Genomic DNA, 24,064 nt, shown 5'->3' on the forward strand with positions numbered 1-24,064 from the left:
ATGATTTGTTGTTTTCTCATCCACTACTATAAAAAAAAAAACTTAATTAGTCCCATCGACAATGAACAATTTAATAACCATTTAATTTATTCAGCCTAGTCATTTTATATTCAAACAAGGGAGACACTTACAAAAAAACGTTGGAATCTAAAAGTGCAGTGCAACTAGGATTCAAGGGTGTAGATCGGGTCGTGTCCAGAGTTATCGGTTCAGATCCAGCCCGGTCCAGTGCTTTTTAGGAGTCCCAAAGCCTAATTAATAAGAACCACGTTTGTATAAAGTTATATTATCTCGAATTTTATAAAAACCATCCAAATTTCTGGTAGTTTCATTAAAGGATAATTTTACATTATAGGAACCTTATCCTCTCTTCCAAACATGGAATTTTGTTTTCTAGCTCAAGAAGCAATATTACCAATAACAAAAGTCATTTATTCTCTCCCTCTCTATTCTTCTTCTTGAAGACTCGTCGTTGTGTTTCCTTCATCTTGCTTGGATGAGATGTCTTTTTGAAAGAGAGGTTGAATCAGCAAAAGCCTTTATTGATCTCATAGCAGGATTGTTTCCGTTTAAATAATATCCATTACGTCGATGCTTTAAGCTTAATTGCTTTTATACGCTAGCTTTCTGTTCAAGATTCATCAAATCTAGTTGTTAGATTTTATAGTGTGCTTATGTCATGTTGTCAACAATAGTGCTAGATAGCCTATATAGTGGTAGCTCATGATAGTCTAAATCTCTTAAATGAAAATTTAAAATGTTTGAATTCTCAAGATACATGTTAGATTTTTTTAAAAAAAATTACTTATTCAGAATCAGCGCATAAAACTCTTTTGAACAAGATCCATTGTTCGATGAGTTTTATCGGGTGGATCTTAATTCCATTGTTTTTTTCAATGGAATTTCAAAAACGTTTTTTTCAATGGAATTTCAAAAACAATGGATTCAGAACTAAAACAATGAATTCTAGATGGTGCTTTAAAAAACAATGGAATCTATATTAAAACAATAAATTTTGGACAAAGAATTTTGAGATTGATAAAAGAATGGAATAAAGTTATTTCAATGATTAAATCAAAAGAATAAACCTGTTGGGTTCTCATGAGCTACCAAACTAATGGACTATATGTCAATTATTCAAGATTCTTCAAATCCAGTTGTTAGATTTTGGGGTATTATTTTATGGTAAAGAATCAAGAGGGTCTAGCAAATGGGCAATTGATTGTTTAGAAAATCAAAATTATGGCAAAGTAAACGCATTGGATTGTTTAGAACAATCACTTAAATTTTAGAAAAGTCTTATATCGCTAAAATAAAGATCCGATGGACAGTTTAAGCCCATGGATGTTCTTGACTTAGAGCATCTGCATCAGTTTCTCTTAACAGATTCCCTAAAATACAGACAAAATGTCACTTTCCCCTATTTTACAGATTCCCTATCCAATCAACACTGCATCAGATTACCTATCATATTCTCTATTGCATTAAAATAATATTTATTTCTCTTTCCTTTATTTATTCTATTCATATAAACTACTTCTATTTAAAATAATAAATTAATTACATTTAAAACAATATATTAATTAAAATAATAAATTAATGTTATTAAAAATTAGAAAAAAAAAATTGAGGAGAGAGAAAGAAGAGAGAGAAAAAGTGAGGAGAGAAAGAGGAGAGAGAAAGAAAGGAGTGAGGAGAGAGAGAGGAGAGAGTGAGGAGAGAGAAAGAAGAGAGAGAGAAAAAGTGAGGAGAGAGAAAGGAGTCAAAATGTGAGGGGAGGAGAGAGAAAGAGATGAGAGAGAAAGAAGAGAGAGAAAGAAAGGAGTGAGGAGAGAGAGGAGGGAAAAAATGAGGAGAGAGGAGAGAGGAAAAAATAAAGTAGTAAAAAATATTATTTTATGTTCAGGGAAGTGAATAGTGGTTCTCTAGATGTAGGGAACTACTGTTCATATTCTCTAAAATAGGGAACCTCTAGGTAATCTGATGCAGAGCTCTATTTTGACAAAATCTCTAAATTTTACAGACAGACTCATGTTTAGGTAATCTGATGTGGATGCTCTTAGTAAGATGTGTTTTAAAGCCATGATTTTGATTCCTGAAAGGCTATGGAAGCTCTGTGATGGGTTGGGCTCGGATTTGAACTTGAGAAAACAGACAATATCTTATAATGATAATCAAGTTTGGGCAAGAAATTCACTGATGTTTCCTAACAAGCAGAAGCTATAAGAATTCGATTTCCCATTTTCTGACTTACTCCCTATTCTCAGCAGCATAAATATGAAACCAAGAAAGGTAAAGAGAAACGATTTGATGATCCATGGTGGAGGGGAAGCTGCAGTTTTTATTAAGATTGGACCAGATTGTGGAGCAATGGATATGGTTGAAGCAAGATGCTGTCCTGAACTGGAGTTTTGTTTTCTAGTGACGAGGGCAGAAACATCCGAGAGTTTCACACATAATTGAATCAAATTATTGATCTCATAGCAGGATTTCTTTGGTTTTTTCTGTTTAGATAAACTTTATCTAACTTGCTTTTCCACTGTTCATTTTGTTTTCTAGCACTAGGGAATCTTCATTTTAATAATGCAGCACTGACCTCAATACTGATAACAATGAATTTCTTTATTTTACCAGTACAACACAACTTCACCGTTTTGTTGCTGCTAGCCTTAATGCGGACAGATCAAGAAAGGATAAGGAAAATACAAATCAAACCAACGTTTGACGTAAAGAACCCAGAAATCCACCTGAAACTTGAGAGAAACTCTCTAGGGTTTTCTGATATATTGATAGAATAAAAAGATAATGACGTCTAGGGCCGGCTACAACCCTAATATAATAAAAACACAAAAATGTAAAAATTACAAAAAACACCCATAAAACATAAAACAATCCATTTGAGACCCGAAACGATGGAATTTCACAAAAAGGGATGTAAAAGTCATTAAAGAAAAGTGAGGCAACCGGCATAAAAAACAATGAAGTCGCCACCAATTGATTTTTAGGATGCAATTGGACATCCGTTCTGATCTTCGAGAAAAATGGGCAAGGGGGTCTATTAAGCATGGGGAAGGTGTTAGACACCCCACAACTCCCGAAATCGATTACCTTCGAATTTTTCTTATTTGGCTCTAATTTGTTTTTGAAAATTCCATTTTGATGAGTCCTATTGAAATGTGATGAAAACCTACTTGGAGTGGTTTGGAGAACAAGGTGCACGGGATCATTGGGGTCATTCCCGGCTTGACCAAGGATTAGATAAAATCCACCTGGAGTGGGTTTGACAATTTTGAAAAAAAGGTGTGCACGGGTCATTGGGGCCATTCCCGGCTTGGCCAAAGACTAGATAAAATACCACTTGGAGTGGGTTTGAATATTTGAAAAAGGGTGTGCACGGGATCATTGGGACCATTCCCGACTTGGCCAAAAATTTGATAAAATACCACTTGGAGTGGGTTTGGATATTTGGAAAAAGAGTGCTCTTGAGGACTTGGTTGATGTACCAAAAGGGCCCACAATCAAGGAATAAGGTTCAATTCAAGCCTTACTCACAATTATGTTCTTAATGAGAAAAGAAAGAATACATTTAAAGCTCATTGAATGGGCCAAATATCTTTAAACCCACCGTTGAATCCTTAAATAAATTCTCCTAATCCCTAAAAACATATTTGCTTTTCCGGTCCATGAAATCCCAATGTTTTGAATGAATGCCGATGGAACCCCAATACCTTGAAGACTCCTTGGTATTTAAACAAAACATAAAGGTTTCATAAATTAATCTTGGTGTGTTCATTAAGGTGAGACGGCTTGGATTAATTCTAATGACTAACGCGTTGCATTTATTTTCATGGCATTCAAACAATCCTAGCATACGTTTAAGGCTTGGCATAATGTGAGAAATCAAAGTCCTAAGCATGCATTCTAATGCAATCATCATTCACAAAATCAATCCCTTATATCTATATGTTTCTAGCACCCTAGAATATCATGTATGCATTTTTACTATTTTGTTACATTATTACAAAGTTTACACTTTACGATTATACACAAAAGACAAATATAAAATGAGGAAAACAAATATTATGTAACAATTGGAATATTACCCATGGGACCCGTTGTTCAAATTTGATCCAAGTCTTCCAAGTGTGGCCTCCGTCCCTCATGGTGTCCAGCCCGGTCAATGTCCAAAATCAAATAAGAGAATAGGGTCAAAATTGTGTTCAAATGCCATAGAAACTCAAATTAAATCAAGTCCATATACTCCTATGCATTATAAACATTATATACAAATGCATATATAAACTGGCACACATATACAAACACATACACACATATACACGCAAACCCACTGCGTATATACCCACACGGTACATATATACACACACAAACAAACAAATTCATACATCCACCCACAATATATATGTATATATACACGGACACAAACAAACCCATATGTATATATACATAGACATATACATGCTCAAATCAAGGAATAACAAAGACCATATTTCATTCAAAATAAACCATAGATACTCTAGCAACGCTCGGACAAGTTAAAATCAAACTCAAATTAGTATATCACGTACAGGAGACAGAGTTTCAATCATTCATCATCACCAGATAACAAGCACATACGCACGTACTCACAATATGAACCCGAACTAAGCATAATGACATAGAACTACACACACATGGGCATAACAGGTATATTTCCAGAAACTTGCAGAAATGGATTCACAAGTATCATCAGAAACATAGAGTTTGAGGAAAGATGACCATATGGGCAAGCTTTTATACTGTCACAGATATGGAAGCCAACCAGTACAAACTAGAATCAAGGCATGACAAAGAAATGAAATCCTATTCAGAGGGATGGATTACCTTCTTAGGAGATGAATCCCGGTTTATATCTTAGTTCCTTCCGTCGGTCTTCTTCTCCCAACGGTTCCCCTTTCTTCACCAAAACCCTTCTGTTTTGCTCTGTTCTTTTTCTTTGGCCCTGATTTCTCCTTCTTTTTGTTTCCTTTCTTCTGCCGGTTGCCCCACCCCTCTCTCTCTGTTTTTTGCTCACCTCCCTACGACCTTTTTCTTCTTTTTTTGTCTTTGTTTCTTTTCTTCTGCCCTTTTTTTTTCTCTCACTCGACCGCTCTGCTCTCCCTCTTTTTTCTGTCTTATGCCACTGCCCTTCCTTCTCTTTCCCCCTTCCCCAAAAACCAAAACCTCTCCTACACTCTACCCCCTTTCCCACACGCCATCTCCACTCTTTTCTCCTTTTTTTTCTCCCCCCTTGTCCTTTCTTTTCTTCTGTCACGCCACCTCCCTCTCCTACCCATTGTTTTGTCTTTTCTTAACTTTATTTTATTTTATTTTTTTGTTTCCTTTTATTCCTAAATAGTTTCTAGAGTTTTGATTCATTGGTGGGCTGGACTAAAATTTTGAGTACTTGTGGACTCATGGATCAAAGAAATGAATTATGAATATTTGTGTGTTCATGAGCCAAGGAAATGAGTTTTATAGGCTTGTGGGTCCAAAAACGGGCTTTTGAATTTTAGTATTATTTTTGGCCGGACGAAAACCGGTTACTACAACAAGAACAAACGGAGAGAAGGTGAAACCAGCAGCAAGCAAGCAAGCCGAGATTTACTACTTGGTTTTCTCTTTCTCTTATGTATTTTAGTCTTCAAAATAAATGATGTGTGGCTAATTTTCCTTCAGTTAAATGGCTGATTGAAGCTCGAACATGATTGTACTGATGCTTCGATAATCTTTAATCTTATTTCTTGAGATCAAATGAAAATATTTTCACTATATTACTTGTTGATGAAATTTGAGATATGTTTCTTTGAGTGCACACTTAGATGCATGTTTTAAGATTCTAATGCTAGGACGATATGATTGATCATCCTTATCTTCATACAGTATGAAGGAACCAATGAATAAGATAACTCATATTCATGTGAATTGATTTCTAGATGACGTAAGATGCATGCCACGTCTTATGAATTTAGTGATGTTTGTCTTCTTTGTGTTTAATGATTCTTGAGTGTTAAATCTATGAACATGTCATTCTAGATTGCATCTTAAGAACTTAGTTAAGGAGTACATGCCATGAACTTGACATAACAATTAAGAGAGAGCAATAAGATAAAATCAACATGCTATTATTTTATCTTAAACATCGTCATTCGTGAATTAAGAAATACATATGAAGGTTACAGCAGTACATGATTGTTAGTGGTGGATAACTTTCCCTTGACTCTTTCTCTTATAAGAATCAAAAACGTTTTCTACTCCTTACCAATTATTCTTAGTTAACTGTTTAGCTCGAGTCACAATTAGATTTGATTTGCAATTATATTCCAATCCTCTGCTCGAGATAACCTTGTTTCTTACTAACTCAACAACCGTTTTCTTAAGTTGCAAGGATTAAATTGAGTTATTTTTCAGTACCTATATTGGTGTTCGAAAATAACTGAACATATAACTTTAAACATGTTGTGTTTGTGCCATATGGAGAATATTGGAGATAGATGCGTAAAATATCCACAGTGGAGGTCTTTAGTGGAAGAAGGGTTCAAGCGGGACTACCAATAAGAGAAGAAGAGACAGTGGAGTTCATTAAATCTATTTCTCTTAAGGCGAGGTCAAAATTAACCTCAGCGAGATGTTAACTTGTTTATCATTTGCAAGGCAGCATTTGTTCCATTTGTAAGAGAAATAATTGAGGTTATTGGAAGTTTCAGTTTAGCTGACATGTTCCCATCCATAAAATTCCTTCATGTGATCAGTGGGGTGAGGACTCAACTTGAGAGCCTGCATCGTGAAATTGATGAGATATTTGAAAGCCTAATCAATGAACATAAAGTTAAGAGTCAAGAATCGATTCTAGTGATGCCGATAGATTTTTAGACATTCTCTTGAGTCTTCAGGAACAAGAAGACTTCTCCTTTACAACAGACAACATCAAAGCAGTGGTACTGTTAAGTATCATATCTTATTCACATCTTGCTATGTTTTATCTCTATAAAGCTCTATAATTTGGCTCTAGCTGTCAAAAATCTGATATACACTTCACTAATAAGCTTGAAAGTTAACAATTAGATCCAGCAAACTGCTGTTTTTTTTAGCAAGTCTCATGAATTACCAAATCAATTTACCTTTTTCTTTTCTCTAGGGAATATGTAAAAGAAATTTACAAGTCAAAAGCAATCCTTTTTCAGGACATTTTCTTGGGTGGGATTGAAACATCGGCTATAATTTCAGAAGGCGTAATGGCAGAACTACTAAAGAATCCGAGAGTGATGGCGAGGACTCAAGCATAGGTGAGGCGGGTCTTTTTTATGTAGATGAAGCAGGACTCAAAGAACTAGAATTTTTAAGAGCAGTTATCAAAGAAACTCTTAAAGTTACACCCTCCAACTCCATTATTAGCTCCAAGAGAATGCAGAGAGACATGTCAGATTAATGGATATGAAATACCTAAAAAGACTCCACTCAGTGGGGGTCTTTCATTGGGTTGGGGTCTTGACCCGTATCACCAGATCCACTAGTAGCCTTTTCCGTGACTGCTCAGTCCAGTCCCATACCTGGACAAAGCCGATGCCCATGTTGGCTGCACTTAGTGAGGGTCTTTCACTGAGCTGAGATCCTTACCAGTACCACCAGATCCACTGTTAGTCCTTTCCATGGCAGCCCAATTCAATCTCATACCTGGACGAAAGAAGATCCTAACACTCACATGTGCAGAGACCAAACAATTCCAATACCATTGTTAAGAACAAGGCCAGACACGTACCCAGCGACGGTTTTTAGAAAAAAAAACCATCAAAACAATTTAGAGAATACAAAACGGAAAAGAAATCAATTGTGGCGGTTACAACCGTGGAAAATTATTTTAGCGACGCTTATCAAAAACGTCGCCATAGGTACAGCGACACAGGCTATTGCGACGGTTTGAAAACCGCTGGTAAGTACATTTAGCGGTGGTTTTTTAGGGATTTAACAGCGGTTAGACTCTTTTGCTGTAGTGATACCTTCCTTGACCAACTACTACCCACACATCGACTGGTCGTAACCAACAAACTCAATAGGTCACTACCTAGAAAACTTGTTGGCTAATTAAGGAAGACATTTGCTTTCCTTATCAATAGATCACAACTCTCATATCTAAACAATGTGAGATATTCGTATCAATTTCAATTTAGTGTTCTTCTACCTCGCATTCCTCTTTGCTCTCTTCTCCAATGCCTTGTCTACATCATCTTCGATCTCCTCTATTCCAACCCACGAACCCAATTTGCCGCCGAGGTGTGGAGGCGCAGGAGAGACGGAGCCGTAGAGTCGCGAAAGTGGGCTACATAGAGACCATAGAGAGAATGAGAGTGAATCAGTGAAAGTGTGAAACCAATAACCCTAAAAAATCAATGGTGTAGAACTATTTACCAATAGATCTAACGGTCATTATTAAACAAACTAAAAATAAAAATAATATTATGTAACCAATATATATGTCGGTAGTCGTCCCTACCGACCATTTTCAGTAAATGGTCTTTCTTCGGTGACGTGTAGTATTTTATAGAATTTTGAAAGTTGGCACACTAGAGTTGATGAGTTTGTTCCACAATTGAAAAAGTCAATTGGTCAAACCTAAACGTTGAAAGTTAAAACAATAACACTTGGCCGTTGGACACTTACTATTTACTAATATTTTGGGTGGTTGAGATTGGAAAAATTCTTAACATTGCAATGGAGAACTTGCAACATATGTCCAATCTAGGGTTTTTTTATTGTCATTTTGTAATATATTGCATCCCCTTAGAAGACAATTTGTCTGACATGGCTCACATGCTCTTAATTCCTAGAGAATAGAGAGGGCGTCTTAATATTAACAATGAATTCTGTTGTTAAAATTTTTTTATGCCACTGACATCATCTACTGATAACAATGAATTAATTTCCTTATTTTATCAGTACAAGACACAGGCTCTTTTCTCCAAATCCCATCAAAAGATTTGTATTCCATTATTGGTAAGATTCCTACATCCCTTCTTCAATTATTATTTATTTTGAGCTGTCATCAATGCAGGTTATAAATAAAAGTATGTCCATTTGACATAACATAAAGAGAGAGAAAAAACCCAGTTTAGGATAGCATCTTGCTTCTACATTAATCTCCATTTCCTCCACAGTCCACAGTCTGTTTTAAATTGATAGCAACTGCAGCTTCATCGCTATCATGGACCATCAAATTCTTTTCTTTTCAGTTCTTTTGAGCTTTCTTGTTTCCATATTTATGCTACCGAGAATATGGAGTAAATCAGAACACCCTAAGTCAAATATTGCAGCACCACCAGGTCCATGGAAGCTACCCCTTATAGGAAACATGCACCAATTGATCGGCTCTTTGCCCCATCGCCGCCTACGAGATTTAGCCACAAAATATGGACCTATTATGCACCTTCAGGTAGGTGAAGTCCCCACGGTTGTCTTTTCTTCTCCAGAAGTTGCCAAGGAAGTAATGAAAACATATGACATTAATTTTGCCTCAAGACCATATAGCCTTGCCACATATATCATATTCTATAGCCTTAAAGATGTTGCATTTGCGCCATATGGAGAGTACTGGAGACATATACGTAAAATCTGCACAGTGGAGGTCTTCAGTGGTAAAAGGGTTCAAGCAGCACGACCCATCAGAGAAGAAGAGGTACTGAAGTTCATTAAATCTATTTCTCTTAAGGCGACGTCAAAAATTAACCTCAGCGAGATGTTAACTTGTTTATCATTTGCAATCACATCGAAGACAGCATTTGGTGGGAGTAGTGAGAGGCATGGGGCATTTGTTCCGCTTGTAAGAAAAATCATGGAGGTTATCGCAGGTTTCAGTTTAGTTGATATGTTCCCATCCATAAAATTCTTTCATATGATCAGTGGGATGAGGACTCGACTTGAGAGCCTGCATCATGAAATTGATCAAATACTTGAAAGCCTAATCAATGAACATAGATTTAACAAGTCAAGAATCAATTCTAGCGATGCTGATAATTTTTTAGACATTCTCTTGAACCTTCAGGAACACGGAGACTTCTCCTTTACAACAGACAACATCAAAGCAGTTGTACTGGTAAGTATCATGTCTTATTAACATCATGTAATGTTTTATTTCTATAAAGCTGTATAATTTGGCTCTAGCTGTATCAAAATTTTGATACAGACTTCTCTCATAAGCTTTAAAAATAAGAATTAGACAAAGCAAACTGTCGTTGTTTTTAGCAAGTATTGTTAATTAGTACAAAATCTATCTACTTTTTTTTCCCTTGGAAGAATACGTAGAAGAAACTACATGCACATGCTATCTTTTTTCAGGACATTTTCGTTGCTGGGACTGAATCATCGGCTACTACTTCAGAATGGGCTATGTCAGAACTACTAAAGAATCCGAGATTGATGGCAAAGGCTCAAGCAGAGGTGAGGCGGGTCTTTGATAAAGAAGGATATGTAGATGAAGAAGGTCTCGAAGGACTAGAATTCTTGACAGCAGTTATCAAAGAAACTCTAAGGTTACACCCTCCGGGTCCATTGTTAGTTCCAAGGGAAAGTAGAGATAGATGTCAGATTAATGGATATGTGATACCTGAAAAGACCCGCATTATCATCAATGCGTGGGCTATTGGAAGAGATACCAACTATTGGACTGAAGCAGAGAGATTCTATCCAGAGAGATTCCTTGATAGCTCAATTGACTACAAGGGGAATAACTTTGAATTTATCCCATTTGGTGCGGGACGAAGGATATGTCCTGGGTTGTCACTTGGGATAGCTAATACTAAGCTTCCGCTTGCGCAGTTACTATACCATTTTGATTGGAAACTCCCTGATAATGTCAAACACGAAGATCTAGACATGACCGAAGGTCATGGCATTGCAGTTGGAAGAAAAAGTGATTTAGTCTTAATTCCCATTCCTTATAATTCCCCTATTGTTGAGGAAAATAAGTGATTGTTCACCTATATTACGACATTCTCGTTTGTTACGTGATATTGAATAAATAGTCAAGTCTATGTTTATGTTGGATTGTTGTGCTTTGAAAAATCTCACGAGATTATAAGTCAAGTTGTTAGATTTTGTAGTGTGCTTGTGTCATGTTGTCAATTAATCAAGATTCAACAAATCCAGTTGTTAGATTTTGGGATATTATTTTATGTTAAAGAATCAAAAGGTCTATTTTGGAGTCGATTGTCTCTAGAATTAAGAGGAATGTCCAAGTTAGAGTGGAGAGATCTATTAAATGGGTGCCGCCAGACATTTTTTGGGTGAAAATCAATATGGATGGAGAAGTGTGTGCTGTCGAGGATCGTGCAGCGGCTGGAGGTGTACTCAGAGATTCAGCTTGGACTTGGTTTGGTGGGTTCTCAATTGATACTTGCTCAGTGCTTAATGCGGAGTTGTGCGGTGTGCTAGTTCGCCTTCAGAGAGCTTGGGATCTAGGATTCTGCAAAGTGATGTTATAAGTGGATTCACAGGTTGTGGTGAACCTGTTAAATAACATTATGTTCCGACCAATGCCCATTTTCATTTAATTTCTTCTATTAAACGACTTTTTGACCAGAAGTGACATGTTAAAGTTATTCATGTTTATCGTGAGGCTAACTTCAGTGTTGATAAGTTAGCCAATTTTGGCTTTGATTTGTCTCAGGGAGTGCACTTCTCCTCTTATCTTCCTATCATCTGTATTCCTTCTCTTTGGGATGACGTTGTAGGGGTTTCCCGCCCCAGGCTTTGTCCAATTTATTAAAGTTTTGTTTCTTTTAAAAAAAAAAAGAAACAAGAGGTCTAGCAAATCGAAATTATGGCAAAGTAAACGCATTGGATTGTTTAGAACAATCACTTAAATTGTTATAGGAGGGGGCTGCTCTCTTGCAACTAAAACCTTTTTTCAATCACTTGAAATTCCCGGTGAAGACTGAAGAGTGAGGAGAGTAGTTCATACTTAAAAGCTGAAGAACCATAAAAACACTTGATAGTTTCTTCCTCTAGGGAAGCGGTATTAGAAAGGTCTTTCATCGCCAAAATAAAAATCTGATGGACAATTTATGAGGCCATGAATTTTCTTGACTTAGCAAGATGTGTTTTAAAACCATGAGTTTGAAAGGTCTTGGAAAGCCGTGGAAGCCCTGTGATGGATTGGGCTCGGATTTGAACTTGGGAAAACAGACAACATCAAGTTTGGGCAAGAAGTTCATTGATGTTTCCTAACAAACAGAAGTTATAAGAATTCGATTTCCCATTTTCTGACTTACTCCCTATTCTCAGCAGCATAAATATGAAACGAAGAAAGGTAAAGAGAAACGATTTGATGATCCATGGTGGAGGGGAAACTGCAGTTTTTATCAAGATTGGACCAGATTGTGGAGCAATGAATATGGTTGAAGCAAGATGCTTTCCTGAACTGGAGTTTTGTTTTCTAGTGACGAGGGCAACTCAAAGGACAATGAATTCTTATTGAATTTAAAAGCCCAGAACCATCCGAGAGTTTCACACATAATTGAATCAAATTATTGATCTCATAGCAGGATTTATTTGGTTTTTTTCTGTTTAAATAAACTTTGTCCAACTTACTTTTCCACTGTTCATTTTGTTTTCTAGCACTAGGGAATCTTCATTTTAATCATGCAGAACTGTCCTCAATACCGATAACAATGAATTTCTTTATTTTATCAGTACAAGACAACTTCACCGTTTTGTTGCTGCTAGCCTTCGGACTCTTCTTTCCAAATCCATCTAAAGATTATTATTTTTTCTTATCTTATTGGTAAGATATCTCCATCACTTCTTCAATTATTTGAGATACGACATGCACTAGGAAAAGAAAAACAAACGCAGGTCAGGAGAGGATCTTGCTTCAACAACCTCCATTTTACAGTTACATAACCTCGAGTTAGAAGTCAAGTGTTTTCTCCAGCTTGCTTGGATGAGATGTCTTTTTGAAAGATTGCTTGAATCAATAAAAGCCATGTATCTAATTCTAATGGATATGTTGTTTCTCTAATTCTTACAGTTCCTGCTTTCCTTGTGCAAGAAACTTGCTTCTTTTAGTATGGTTCTTCAGCTTTTATTGAGCCACAGGAGATCTTGCAACTTGTAATAGAAGTGAAGAACCATATAAATTAAAAGACAATCTCTTGCGCCATCAGTCTTGGATTGTTCTGTAATTCTGACATCGCCCATTCTATAGCTGTAGATGATGTTTCACTCGAGCAAGGAAAATGTCTTAAATGATGGATTGAGTGGCAGAGCGGCAGCACTAAGCCCACACACAAGATATTGTCCTATTTGGACTTCCCTTGGCCTCAAAGTTTTGTTCCACTGCAGATCTGTGAGGACTGGTCTTACTAGGTTAAGAAGTTTGACCTATTATATTTTCCACTTCTCTTCCTCCACAGGCTATGTAGGATGATATAGAGCACTGAGCCCAGGGAGAGACGGGCGGTATCACCAAACTTGACATTGTAGAGGCCAGCCCAAAACGTTTAATATCTTTCTTGGCCCAAGGGGAGACGGGCTGTTATAGAAATAGAGTTTATGCAACTATAGACCAAACTCTGTTAGAGATATCTTGATCCAAACTTCAGGATGTATGGTTGAATACTACCCTTTTAGAGATCTATGTATTTGTTACACTGCTGATATGTAGTTATGGAGACAGAAAAATATGCAACTATTACTGATTCCTACTACTAACCCAAAGGCCTCTTTTTTAAGTGATGCTTGTGAGAAGACGCTACCGACAATGGCGGCGACAAAATATTTTGATTTAAGCTCCGACAACCTTAAAGCCATAGCATGTGTCCTTTAATTATGATTAAGACATTGTATTAGTTAGACATAAGAGGTTTAAAGATGTCGTTGATTCTCCTTAATAGGAATATTAAACGACAATACAAAAATTGAAACTGAAGAATAAAATCAATTTCAACATAAGAATAAACTTGGAGAAAACCCCACGGATGTTGTCGGAGACAACTAGAGAAAATTCATTATGTAGAAAATTTGTATAACCACACACTTAATCTTCTCTCAAACTGAAAACCCATTTACACCCAATATATTTCCCACAAAGTTCTCACTACATTGCTCTCTCTTAGTGTAATACCCACTTAAATGAATCGTAAATAGTCAATTAGAACAATGGCAAAATCGTAAATAGAGAGTGGTAAAATTTGATAAGTGTTGAGGGTGGAAAGGTCTTTTGAAAAAAAAAAAAATATATTCCACTAACAATCAGACTTGGGCTTCCCGTGTAAGCCATCAAAGAACCATTTTCTTTGAGAGTTTTCTAGAACAAGTGAGACGGTGAGCGGTGGATGCAGGGTGGCTTGGTTAGTGAATCCGGCTGGGTCAAAATAGTTTGAAGCTTATGATTGTTGTGTCTACATCTGGGTTTTCTCTTGTGAAGTGTTGGAATCGATTTGCAGTACAAGGGTGTGAGAAACTCTTTAAGGTAAGACTTTGATCTTTTGATTTAAAATTTTTGGGTGAAGTAAATGGTTTTAATGGAGATGTCCCTTGCTTGTGATGTTGTGATTACCAAGAATAGAGACTAGGGCCATGCTCAAGAATGTTCTTGAAGGGAAATTGAAGACTTGTGTTTACGAAGGTAAGGGCTCTAATAGCACTGTACATCTGAATTTGAGATTTAATGTGGGAGCTAATATGAGATTATCCAAGATATATGAGCTGCTGGAATTTTTGTTGAAGTTGGAAATTTGGTGGAAATACACAGGGTAAGCACCAGGTGGTGCTAAATGTGAGATTTTATTATTTAAAATGGTAAATGGAACTTATTGGAGCCTAATGAGGTCATATGTGAATCTTTTGTAGTGAATCAGGTGAATAAAAAAAAATCATCATCGAGTAGGCAGGGAAAGTAATAAAGCTTTCAAGGGTAAGTGTGATTTATGATCAAGCATATCTTATAAGCCTTTGAGTTATAAAAAAATAATTTTGTTGAATTTGGATGTTGGAGATGTGGATATGAGTTTGATATGATTGGGAATTATTGAAGTATTGAATTTTTCTTGAACCAGTTGAGTTATATAATTTTTGGGATTCGCATTGGTACGTCGTTATGCTGTCGAATTTTTTTTAACATGTCAGTAATAATGGGGACACATTGGGAGATTCTAAGTAGGTAAACTATGTTTTGTTTAGGTGACTAGTTGACCGGTGAACTACGCGACTATTGGAGGAACTAGATGGTGTTTTAATTGCTAATACCAGGTGAGTGAATAGGCAACTTGTTCGATACATTGGATTCTTTTTCTCTTATGGCCCTATGCTTTCTTCTAGATTTGGATCCAATATGACTTTATTGATGAATCTAGCATTTTTGGATATGTTATCGTGCTTGATATATGATGGTATCGTTCTCTCGTACGTTATGGGACAAGCATGTTTTATGGCTCTTTATTATGTTTCTTAATTCCAGTCTGACGCTGTACTAGTCTGTTCGACTTTTGCTCATATGTTTGTTCTGGGAGTGACTTTGATCAGGATACTGTGTGCTAACGACAGTATTCGTTAGCCTTGGTGCACCAAGTATGATTCGGCACTGAGTGTGCTGCCTGTTACGGCACTGAATGTGCTGCCTGTTTCGGCACTAAGTGTGCTGCCTGATTCGGCACTGATTGTGCTGCCTGTTACCGCATTGTATGTGCTGCCTATTTATTCTGTATGGAAGTCCTCCCGTATGGTCACTATTCCTTTATATCTATTGGCTTATTGATCATGTTGCACATATTTAATGTTATCGATATCCCGTACCTGTTCTAGCATGCTTGTCCCCCTCTGTATTGGTTGAGTTACTATTCATTCACTGAGTCTTGTGACTCACGCTTGCGTTGTTGGCATTTTTTCCAGATATAGTTGATCCAGTAGAGCCAGATCTTCCTACAGCCAGATAGACTTTCAACCTCCGTATTCTGGTGAGCCCAGCACATATAGTGCGGGTGTGATTATGTATTATTTTGGACTCATGTATCACCGTATTTTATCGACTCTAGATGCTCCGTTAACTACAGATAAGGTATAATGATATGTAAGGCTATGGGCCAGACTGTGTTGTAGGTATTTTCATATCACGTATGTTTTGTTTCTTTGATTATATTAGTGTCAAACCACCTGTTCAGAGGCTTGCTTGGCCTTAGTGTGCTTAGGTTCATTGAGGTCATGCGCCGGTCACGTATCCTTATTATGGGTCGTGACAAAGTTGGTATCAGAGGCAGGTTTTCGGTAATGAGGGTTATCTCGAGTCACTGTGTTAACGGAGCAAGTGTCCTCTAGTAGAATCGCGATTGAGTATGTACCCGGGCATACTACAATTGAGACCCTACCAGAGGCATTTTAGGATGTATCTTTCCTGACTCAATTATGATATTTCATATTCCATTTTGTCTCTCCATACTGATTTGAGATCTTCTATTCCGTTGACATGTGTATTTCTATGTTCCATCCATATCCTTATTCTAATCCATGTCTGTGGGTTATATAGGTGAAGATGCCTCCTAGGAAGCGCTTGCTCAATGAAGTTGTAGAGCAAGAGGTGGCAGATGAGAGTTCCATTAGGTCTTTAGCCCGTACTACCAGGCGTCGAGTTAGACGAGACAGAACTGACAGGGTCATTAGTGAGGGAATCCGGAGTGATGGGATTTTACCACCTCCTGATACTCAGAGTGTTCCTAATTCTCATAGGTCACCTGAGGCTCAGGTTCCTACTATGACTGATATGAGGGTTGGGATACAGGAGATCCAGCAGGCTATTCTGAGGTTGACTGAGGTAGTGACTAATCAGAGTCGGAGAGCGGCTCAACCACCAGTAGTTCAGGCTCCGCCTACTGAAACAAGAGAAACGATACAGATTCAGCCTCAGACTCGGGTGGAGGGAGGCATTACAGTGACCTTGCCAGAGTTTATGAAGTTAAAACCCCCGACATTCTATGGTTCTAAAGAGGGTGAGGATCCCCAGCAGTTTCTAGACACTATGGAGAGGATACTACAGGCTTTGGGATGTTCTAGCACTCGATCAGTTGAGTTAGCTGCGTTTCAGTTACAGGATATCGCACGTACTTGGTATGATACTTTGAGAGCAGGGAGACTAGTAGGGTTACCTCCTCTGACATGGGGGGAGTTCACCGAGTCTTTTATGGCTCGTTTTCTTCCACTTAGTGTGCGAGAGGCTAGAGCTCATGAGTTTGAGCGGTTGGTGCAGACTTCTAGTATGACTGTGACAGAGTATGATATTACATATACACGATTGTCTCGGTATGCTCCTCATATGATTCCTACTGAGAGAGAGAGGATCAACAGATTTGTTAGGGGACTGGTTACACCGTTGTTTACAGCAGTAGCTTCACGGGAGTTTACTACTTATGCTAGCGTTGTTGATTGTGCAAAGAAGATTGAGATGAGACGAATGGATCGTCATGGGGGACAGGATCAGAGCAAGAGAAGCCGGACTGAGGGATCCTTCCGTGATTATAGCAGGAGTGATAGTAGACAGCGGTTTGATAGACAACGATCTGGTAGACAGAAAAGTTCTCAGTCAGAGACAGGGTCTTCAGTTAATGCTCCTTTTGGTGCTTCAATAGGAGATCGTAGATTAGGGAGTACTGGGCCTATGGACCGGCAGCATTCAGGTCAGTTCAGTGGTAGCAGACCACCATGCTCGACTTGCGGGCATCCACATTCAGGGTTGTGTCGCAGGATTACTGGAGCTTGCTTTCGGTGTGGACAGCTTGGACATCAGAAACGTGATTGCCCTCAGGGTCAGAGTATGTCTAGTCACGGATCAATACCACCTACCACCCCTGCTACTGTACAGCCGGTGAGACAGACTATAGCTCAGCCTGGTAGTGGTTCTGGAGGCCGAGGTTCCGGAGGTCGAGGCCAAGGCCAGTCAGGAGGAGGTCAGGCACGAGTCTTTGCGCTTACTCCACAGGATGCTCAGGCATCCAATGCGGTGGTTACAGGTATTCTTTCTGTCTGTTCTTTCGATGCCCATGTGTTATTTGATCCAGGTTCTACGCATTCATATGTGTCCCCGAGTTTTGCATCACGGTTTGGTAGAGATCCCACTTTGCTGAGTCAGCCTTTCTGGGTAGAGACTCCGGTTGGTGAGTCTTTATATGTGATATGTGAGCATAGATTATGCGATGTGATAGTGAGTGGTAAAAAGACTTTGGCAAATTTCATTGTGTTAGATATGATGGAGCTTGATGTGATTTTAGGAATGGATTGGTTGGCATCATGTTTTGCGACTCTTAACTGTCGTCAGAAGGTAGTTAAGTTGGCGTTTCCTGGGAAGCCGCCAGTTATATTTCAGGGTGACTATACTATGTTACCGATTGCCATGATTTCATCATTGACTGCTAGCAAGTTGTTACAGAATGGATGTCAGGGATACCTTGCGTTAGTCAAGGATAGTGAGCATAGAGTGGAGAACCTTGATCAGGTTCGAGTGGTACGGGAATTTGTGGATGTTTTTCCAGATGAGTTGCCAGGAGTACCCCCAGAGCGGGATGTAGATTTTAGTATTGATCTGGTTCCCGGTACTCAACCGATATCGATACCTCCATACCGTATGGCACCTTTGGAGTTGAAGGAGTTAAAGGAACAATTACAGGATCTGCTGGATAAAGGGTTGATTCGCCCTAGTACATCACCTTGGGGAGCCCCAGTGCTCTTTGTGAAGAAGAAGGATGGCTCTATGAGATTATGCATTGATTATAGACAATTAAATAAGGTGACAGTGAGGAATCAATACCCGTTGCCCCGTATAGATGATTTGTTTGATCAGTTACAAGGTGCTCAATGTTTCTCCAAGATAGATCTTCGTTCGGGTTATCATCAGTTGCGGGTTAAAAAGGAAGATATTCCAAAAACTGCTTTTCGAACACGTTATGGGCATTACGAGTTCCTGGTGATGTCTTTTGGGTTGACTAATGCCCCTGCAGCATTTATGGATTTGATGAACCGAGTGTTTAAGCCATACTTAGATCATTTTGTTATTGTGTTTATTGATGATATTCTAGTGTATTCCAGGAGTGAGGAGGTACACGAAGGACACTTGAGGATTGTATTACAAACATTACGGGAGGAACAATTGTATGCCAAATTCTCCAAGTGTGAGTTCTGGCTGGACAGTGTAGCTTTTCTGGGGCATGTGGTTTCGAGGGATGGTATTCAGGCTGATCCTCAGAAAATTGAAACAATTCAGAATTGGCCGAGGCCTACTACAGTGACTGAGATCCGGAGTTTCTTGGGTTTAGCGGGCTATTATCGTCGCTTTGTCCAATATTTCTCTAAGATCGCGGCTCCTTTGACTCGGTTGACTCAGAAAAATGTGAAGTTTCAGTGGTCAGATAGTTGTGAGGAGAGCTTTCAGAAGCTCAAGGATTGTTTGACTTCAGCTCCGGTTTTAACTTTGCCGATGGGGACGGGTGGATATGCAGTATATTGTGATGCTTCCAGAGTGGGATTGGGTTGTGTTTTGATGCAGCATGGTAGAGTCATTGCCTATGCTTCTAGGCAGTTAAAGAAGCATGAGCAAAATTATCCCACTCATGATTTAGAAATGGCAGCAGTGGTGTTTGCCTTAAAAATTTGGAGGCATTACTTGTATGGTGAGACTTGTGAAGTATATACAGACCATAAAAGTTTGAAATATATCTTTCAGCAAAAAGACCTAAACTTGAGACAGCGTAGATGGATGGAGTTATTGAAAGACTACGATTGTACAATTTTGTACCATCCGGGTAAAGCTAATGTTGTGGCAGATGCTTTGAGCAGGAAGTCCATGGGTAGTTTGGCCCATATTTCAGTAAGTAGAAGACACTTGGTGACAGAGCTCCATAAATTAGAGGGTTACGGTGTGCATTTTGAGATTGGTGATTCGGGTGTATTTTTAGCACACGTACAACTTCATTCATCTTTATCAGATCAAATTAAGGCATCTCAGTCAAAAGATCCGGTAATACTTCACTATATTCAAATGGTTCGTGATGGGAAGAAAATCGGATTTAGAGTTGATTCAGATGGAGTGTTATGGTGTGGTGATCGTTTATGTGTTCCAAAGGTGGATGACTTGTTGAGGCTTATTTTAGAGGAGGCTCATAATACTACATATACTGTACATCCTGGATCTACAAAGATGTATCAGGATCTAAAACAGTTGTATTGGTGGGAGAGAATGAAAAAGGATGTGGCGGAGTTCGTTTCGCGGTGTTTGGTGTGTCAGCAAGTAAAGGCTGAACATCAAAGACCAGCGGGGTTGCTTCAGAGGATTGAAATACCTGAATGGAAATGGGAGAGGATCACGATGGATTTTGTGACTGGGTTACCCCGATCCCGCAAGGGATATGATTCTGTTTGGGTGATAGTTGATAGATTGACGAAGTCAGCCCATTTCCTTCCAGTGAAGACTACTTATACTGTAGCCCAGTATGCACAGTTGTATCTGGATGAGATTGTTAGACTTCATGGGGTTCCTGTATCTATCATTTCTGATCGTGGACCGCAGTTTACAGCTCGATTTTGGAAGGCTTTTCAGGAAGCCTTGGGAACCCGGGTTGATTTGAGTACCGCATTTCACCCTCAGACTGATGGACAGTCAGAAAGAACTATTCAAATCTTAGAGGATATGTTGCGAGCTTGTGTACTTGACTTTGGAGGTAGTTGGGAGAGATATTTGCCTTTGACCGAGTTCGCTTACAACAATAGCTATCAAGCTAGTATTCAGATGGCGCCTTTTGAGGCTTTGTATGGAAGGAGATGTAGATCTCCTATTGGATGGTTTGAGGCAGGAGAATCTAGTCTTTTTGGTCCTGATTTGGTGCAAGACTCCGTGAACAAGGTCCATTTGATTAGAGATAAGTTGTTAGCAGCTCAGAGTAGACAAAAGGCCTATGTTGATCACCGTCGTCGAGATTTGGAGTTTGCTATTGGAGATCATGTTTTCCTTCGAGTATCCCCGATGAAAGGTGTGTTGAGATTCGGTGTGAGAGGAAAACTCAGTCCTCGATATATTGGTCCTTTTGAGGTACTTGAGCGAGTTGGAGCAGTAGCCTATCGATTGGCATTACCACCTTACTTGTCTAGTGTACATCCGGTGTTTCATGTGTCCATGTTGCGAAAATACCTACCGGATCCGACACACGTATTGCAAACACAGTCGGTCCAGATAGAGGAAGATTTGTCATATGTTGAGCAACCAGTGGCCATTGTGGATAGACAAATAAGGAAGCTTCGTTCAAAGGATATAGCATCGGTGAAAGTGGTTTGGCGGAACCACACTAGTCAGGAGGCCACGTGGGAACCGGAGGACATTATGTGTACCCAATATCCACACTTGTTTGAAGCTACGGGCTCGACATAAGGTATATTTCGAGGACGAAATTTCTTTTAAGGGGAGGAGAATGTAATACCCACTTAAATGAATCGTAAATAGTCAATTAGAACAATGGCAAAATCGTAAATAGAGAGTGGTAAAATTTGATAAGTGTTGAGGGTGGAAAGGTCTTTTGAAAAAAAAAAATATATTCCACTAACAATCAGACTTGGGCTTCCCGTGTAAGCCATCAAAGAACCATTTTCTTTGAGAGTTTTCTAGAACAAGTGAGACGGTGAGCGGTGGATGCAGGGTGGCTTGGTTAGTGAATCCGGCTGGGTCAAAATAGTTTGAAGCTTATGATTGTTGTGTCTACATCTGGGTTTTCTCTTGTGAAGTGTTGGAATCGATTTGCAGTACAAGGGTGTGAGAAACTCTTTAAGGTAAGACTTTGATCTTTTGATTTAAAATTTTTGGGTGAAGTAAATGGTTTTAATGGAGATGTCCCTTGCTTGTGATGTTGTGATTACCAAGAATAGAGACTAGGGCCATGCTCAAGAATGTTCTTGAAGGGAAATTGAAGACTTGTGTTTACGAAGGTAAGGGCTCTAATAGCACTGTACATCTGAATTTGAGATTTAATGTGGGAGCTAATATGAGATTATCCCAGATATATGAGCTGCTGGAATTTTTGTTGAAGTTGGAAATTTGGTGGAAATACACAGGGTAAGCACCAGGTGGTGCTAAATGTGAGATTTTATTATTTAAAATGGTAAATGGAACTTATTGGAGCCTAATGAGGTCATATGTGAATCTTTTGTAGTGAATCAGGTGAATAAAAAAAAATCATCATCGAGTAGGCAGGGAAAGTAATAAAGCTTTCAAGGGTAAGTGTGATTTATGATCAAGCATATCTTATAAGCCTTTGAGTTATAAAAAAATAATTTTGTTGAATTTGGATGTTGGAGATGTGGATATGAGTTTGATATGATTGGGAATTATTGAAGTATTGAATTTTTCTTGAACCAGTTGAGTTATATAATTTTTGGGATTCGCATTGGTACGTCGTTATGCTGTCGAATTTTTTTTAACATGTCAGTAATAATGGGGACACATTGGGAGATTCTAAGTAGGTAAACTATGTTTTGTTTAGGTGACTAGTTGACCGGTGAACTACGCGACTATTGGAGGAACTAGATGGTGTTTTAATTGCTAATACCAGGTGAGTGAATAGGCAACTTGTTCGATACATTGGATTCTTTTTCTCTTATGGCCCTACGCTTTCTTCTAGATTTGGATCCAATATGACTTTATTGATGAATCTAGCATTTTTGGATATGTTATCGTGCTTGATATATGATGGTATCGTTCTCTCGTACGTTATGGGACAAGCATGTTTTATGGCTCTTTATTATGTTTCTTAATTCCAGTCTGACGCTGTACTAGTCTGTTCGACTTTTGCTCATATGTTTGTTCTGGGAGTGACTTTGATCAGGATACTGTGTGCTAACGACAGTATTCGTTAGCCTTGGTGCACCAAGTATGATTCGGCACTGAGTGTGCTGCCTGTTACGGCACTGAATGTGCTGCCTGTTTCGGCACTAAGTGTGCTGCCTGATTCGGCACTGATTGTGCTGCCTGTTACCGCATTGTATGTGCTGCCTATTTATTCTGTATGGAAGTCCTCCCGTATGGTCACTATTCCTTTATATCTATTGGCTTATTGATCATGTTGCACATATTTAATGTTATCGATATCCCGTACCTGTTCTAGCATGCTTGTCCCCCTCTGTATTGGTTGAGTTACTATTCATTCACTGAGTCTTGTGACTCACGCTTGCGTTGTTGGCATTTTTTCCAGATATAGTTGATCCAGTAGAGCCAGATCTTCCTACAGCCAGATAGACTTTCAACCTCCGTATTCTGGTGAGCCCAGCACATATAGTGCGGGTGTGATTATGTATTATTTTGGACTCATGTATCACCGTATTTTATCGACTCTAGATGCTCCGTTAACTACAGATAAGGTATAATGATATGTAAGGCTATGGGCCAGACTGTGTTGTAGGTATTTTCATATCACGTATGTTTTGTTTCTTTGATTATATTAGTGTCAAACCACCTGTTCAGAGGCTTGCTTGGCCTTAGTGTGCTTAGGTTCATTGAGGTCATGCGCCGGTCACGTATCCTTATTATGGGTCGTGACACTTAGCCATCTCTCTAACCCCTTTTAGAGAAACAAAACAATTGGAACTAAGTTACAACCCTAGTAAATACTTCTATTTTTACTGACGTCAGCTCTCCAGACGGTAACTCAAGCTGTCCGGACAGAAACACCTCTGTCCGAATTCCTACTTTCCGATTTTTGGTCAAACACCAACAGATGTTAATGTGTTTTCTTTATTTTCTAGTATGGCTAAGAGACAATGATCTTATCATCAGTCAAAAAAGTTAAAAGCTGTCCTTTATTGACCTATATTATGCGAGGTAGTACACAAGAATCTTCCTCTACTGGCTCGATGATTGCACAGTTTGCATAAATTAAATTTGGATCCACTGCAACTTAATTCCCTATCAAACCTCAACTTCTATTCTTTTTCATCATGGAACTCCAAATCACTTCTTTTACCATCTTCTCTGCTTTTCTAGTTTTCATATTTATGCTGCTGAAAATATGGTCTA

General features: G+C 38.6%; 1 protein-coding gene and 1 long non-coding RNA gene across 3 annotated transcripts; one reads left to right on the forward strand and one right to left on the reverse strand.

Annotated features, from left to right (window-relative positions):
* Nucleotides 1-301: 301 nt before the first annotated feature.
* Nucleotides 302-5,552, reverse strand: LOC119985119. The gene is made up of 2 exons (XR_005465046.1): nucleotides 4,104-5,552; nucleotides 302-627 (listed from the first exon to the last, which is right to left on the reverse strand). It is a non-coding gene; the product is annotated as an uncharacterized LOC119985119 (long non-coding RNA).
* A 3,665-nt stretch (nucleotides 5,553-9,217) lies between these two features.
* On the forward strand, nucleotides 9,218-11,794 carry LOC119985419 (cytochrome P450 71D9-like). Of its 2 annotated transcripts, XM_038829725.1 has the most exons (3): nucleotides 9,218-9,706; nucleotides 9,803-10,123; nucleotides 10,366-11,794. In XM_038829725.1, the coding sequence occupies exons 1-3, from the start codon at nucleotides 9,236-9,238 to the stop codon at nucleotides 10,996-10,998; spliced, it is 1,425 nt and encodes a 474-aa protein (XP_038685653.1). In that variant the 5' UTR covers nucleotides 9,218-9,235; the 3' UTR covers nucleotides 10,999-11,794. The 2 variants fall into 2 exon arrangements, with proteins under 2 accessions (XP_038685653.1, XP_038685652.1); XM_038829724.1 differs by having other exon boundaries at nucleotides 9,218-10,123.
* The last annotated feature ends 12,270 nt before the right edge of the window (nucleotides 11,795-24,064 follow it).

Source organism: Tripterygium wilfordii, chromosome 19 (assembly GCF_013401445.1).
Source record: "Tripterygium wilfordii isolate XIE 37 chromosome 19, ASM1340144v1, whole genome shotgun sequence".
In the NCBI taxonomy this organism is placed as follows: domain Eukaryota; kingdom Viridiplantae; phylum Streptophyta; class Magnoliopsida; order Celastrales; family Celastraceae; genus Tripterygium; species Tripterygium wilfordii.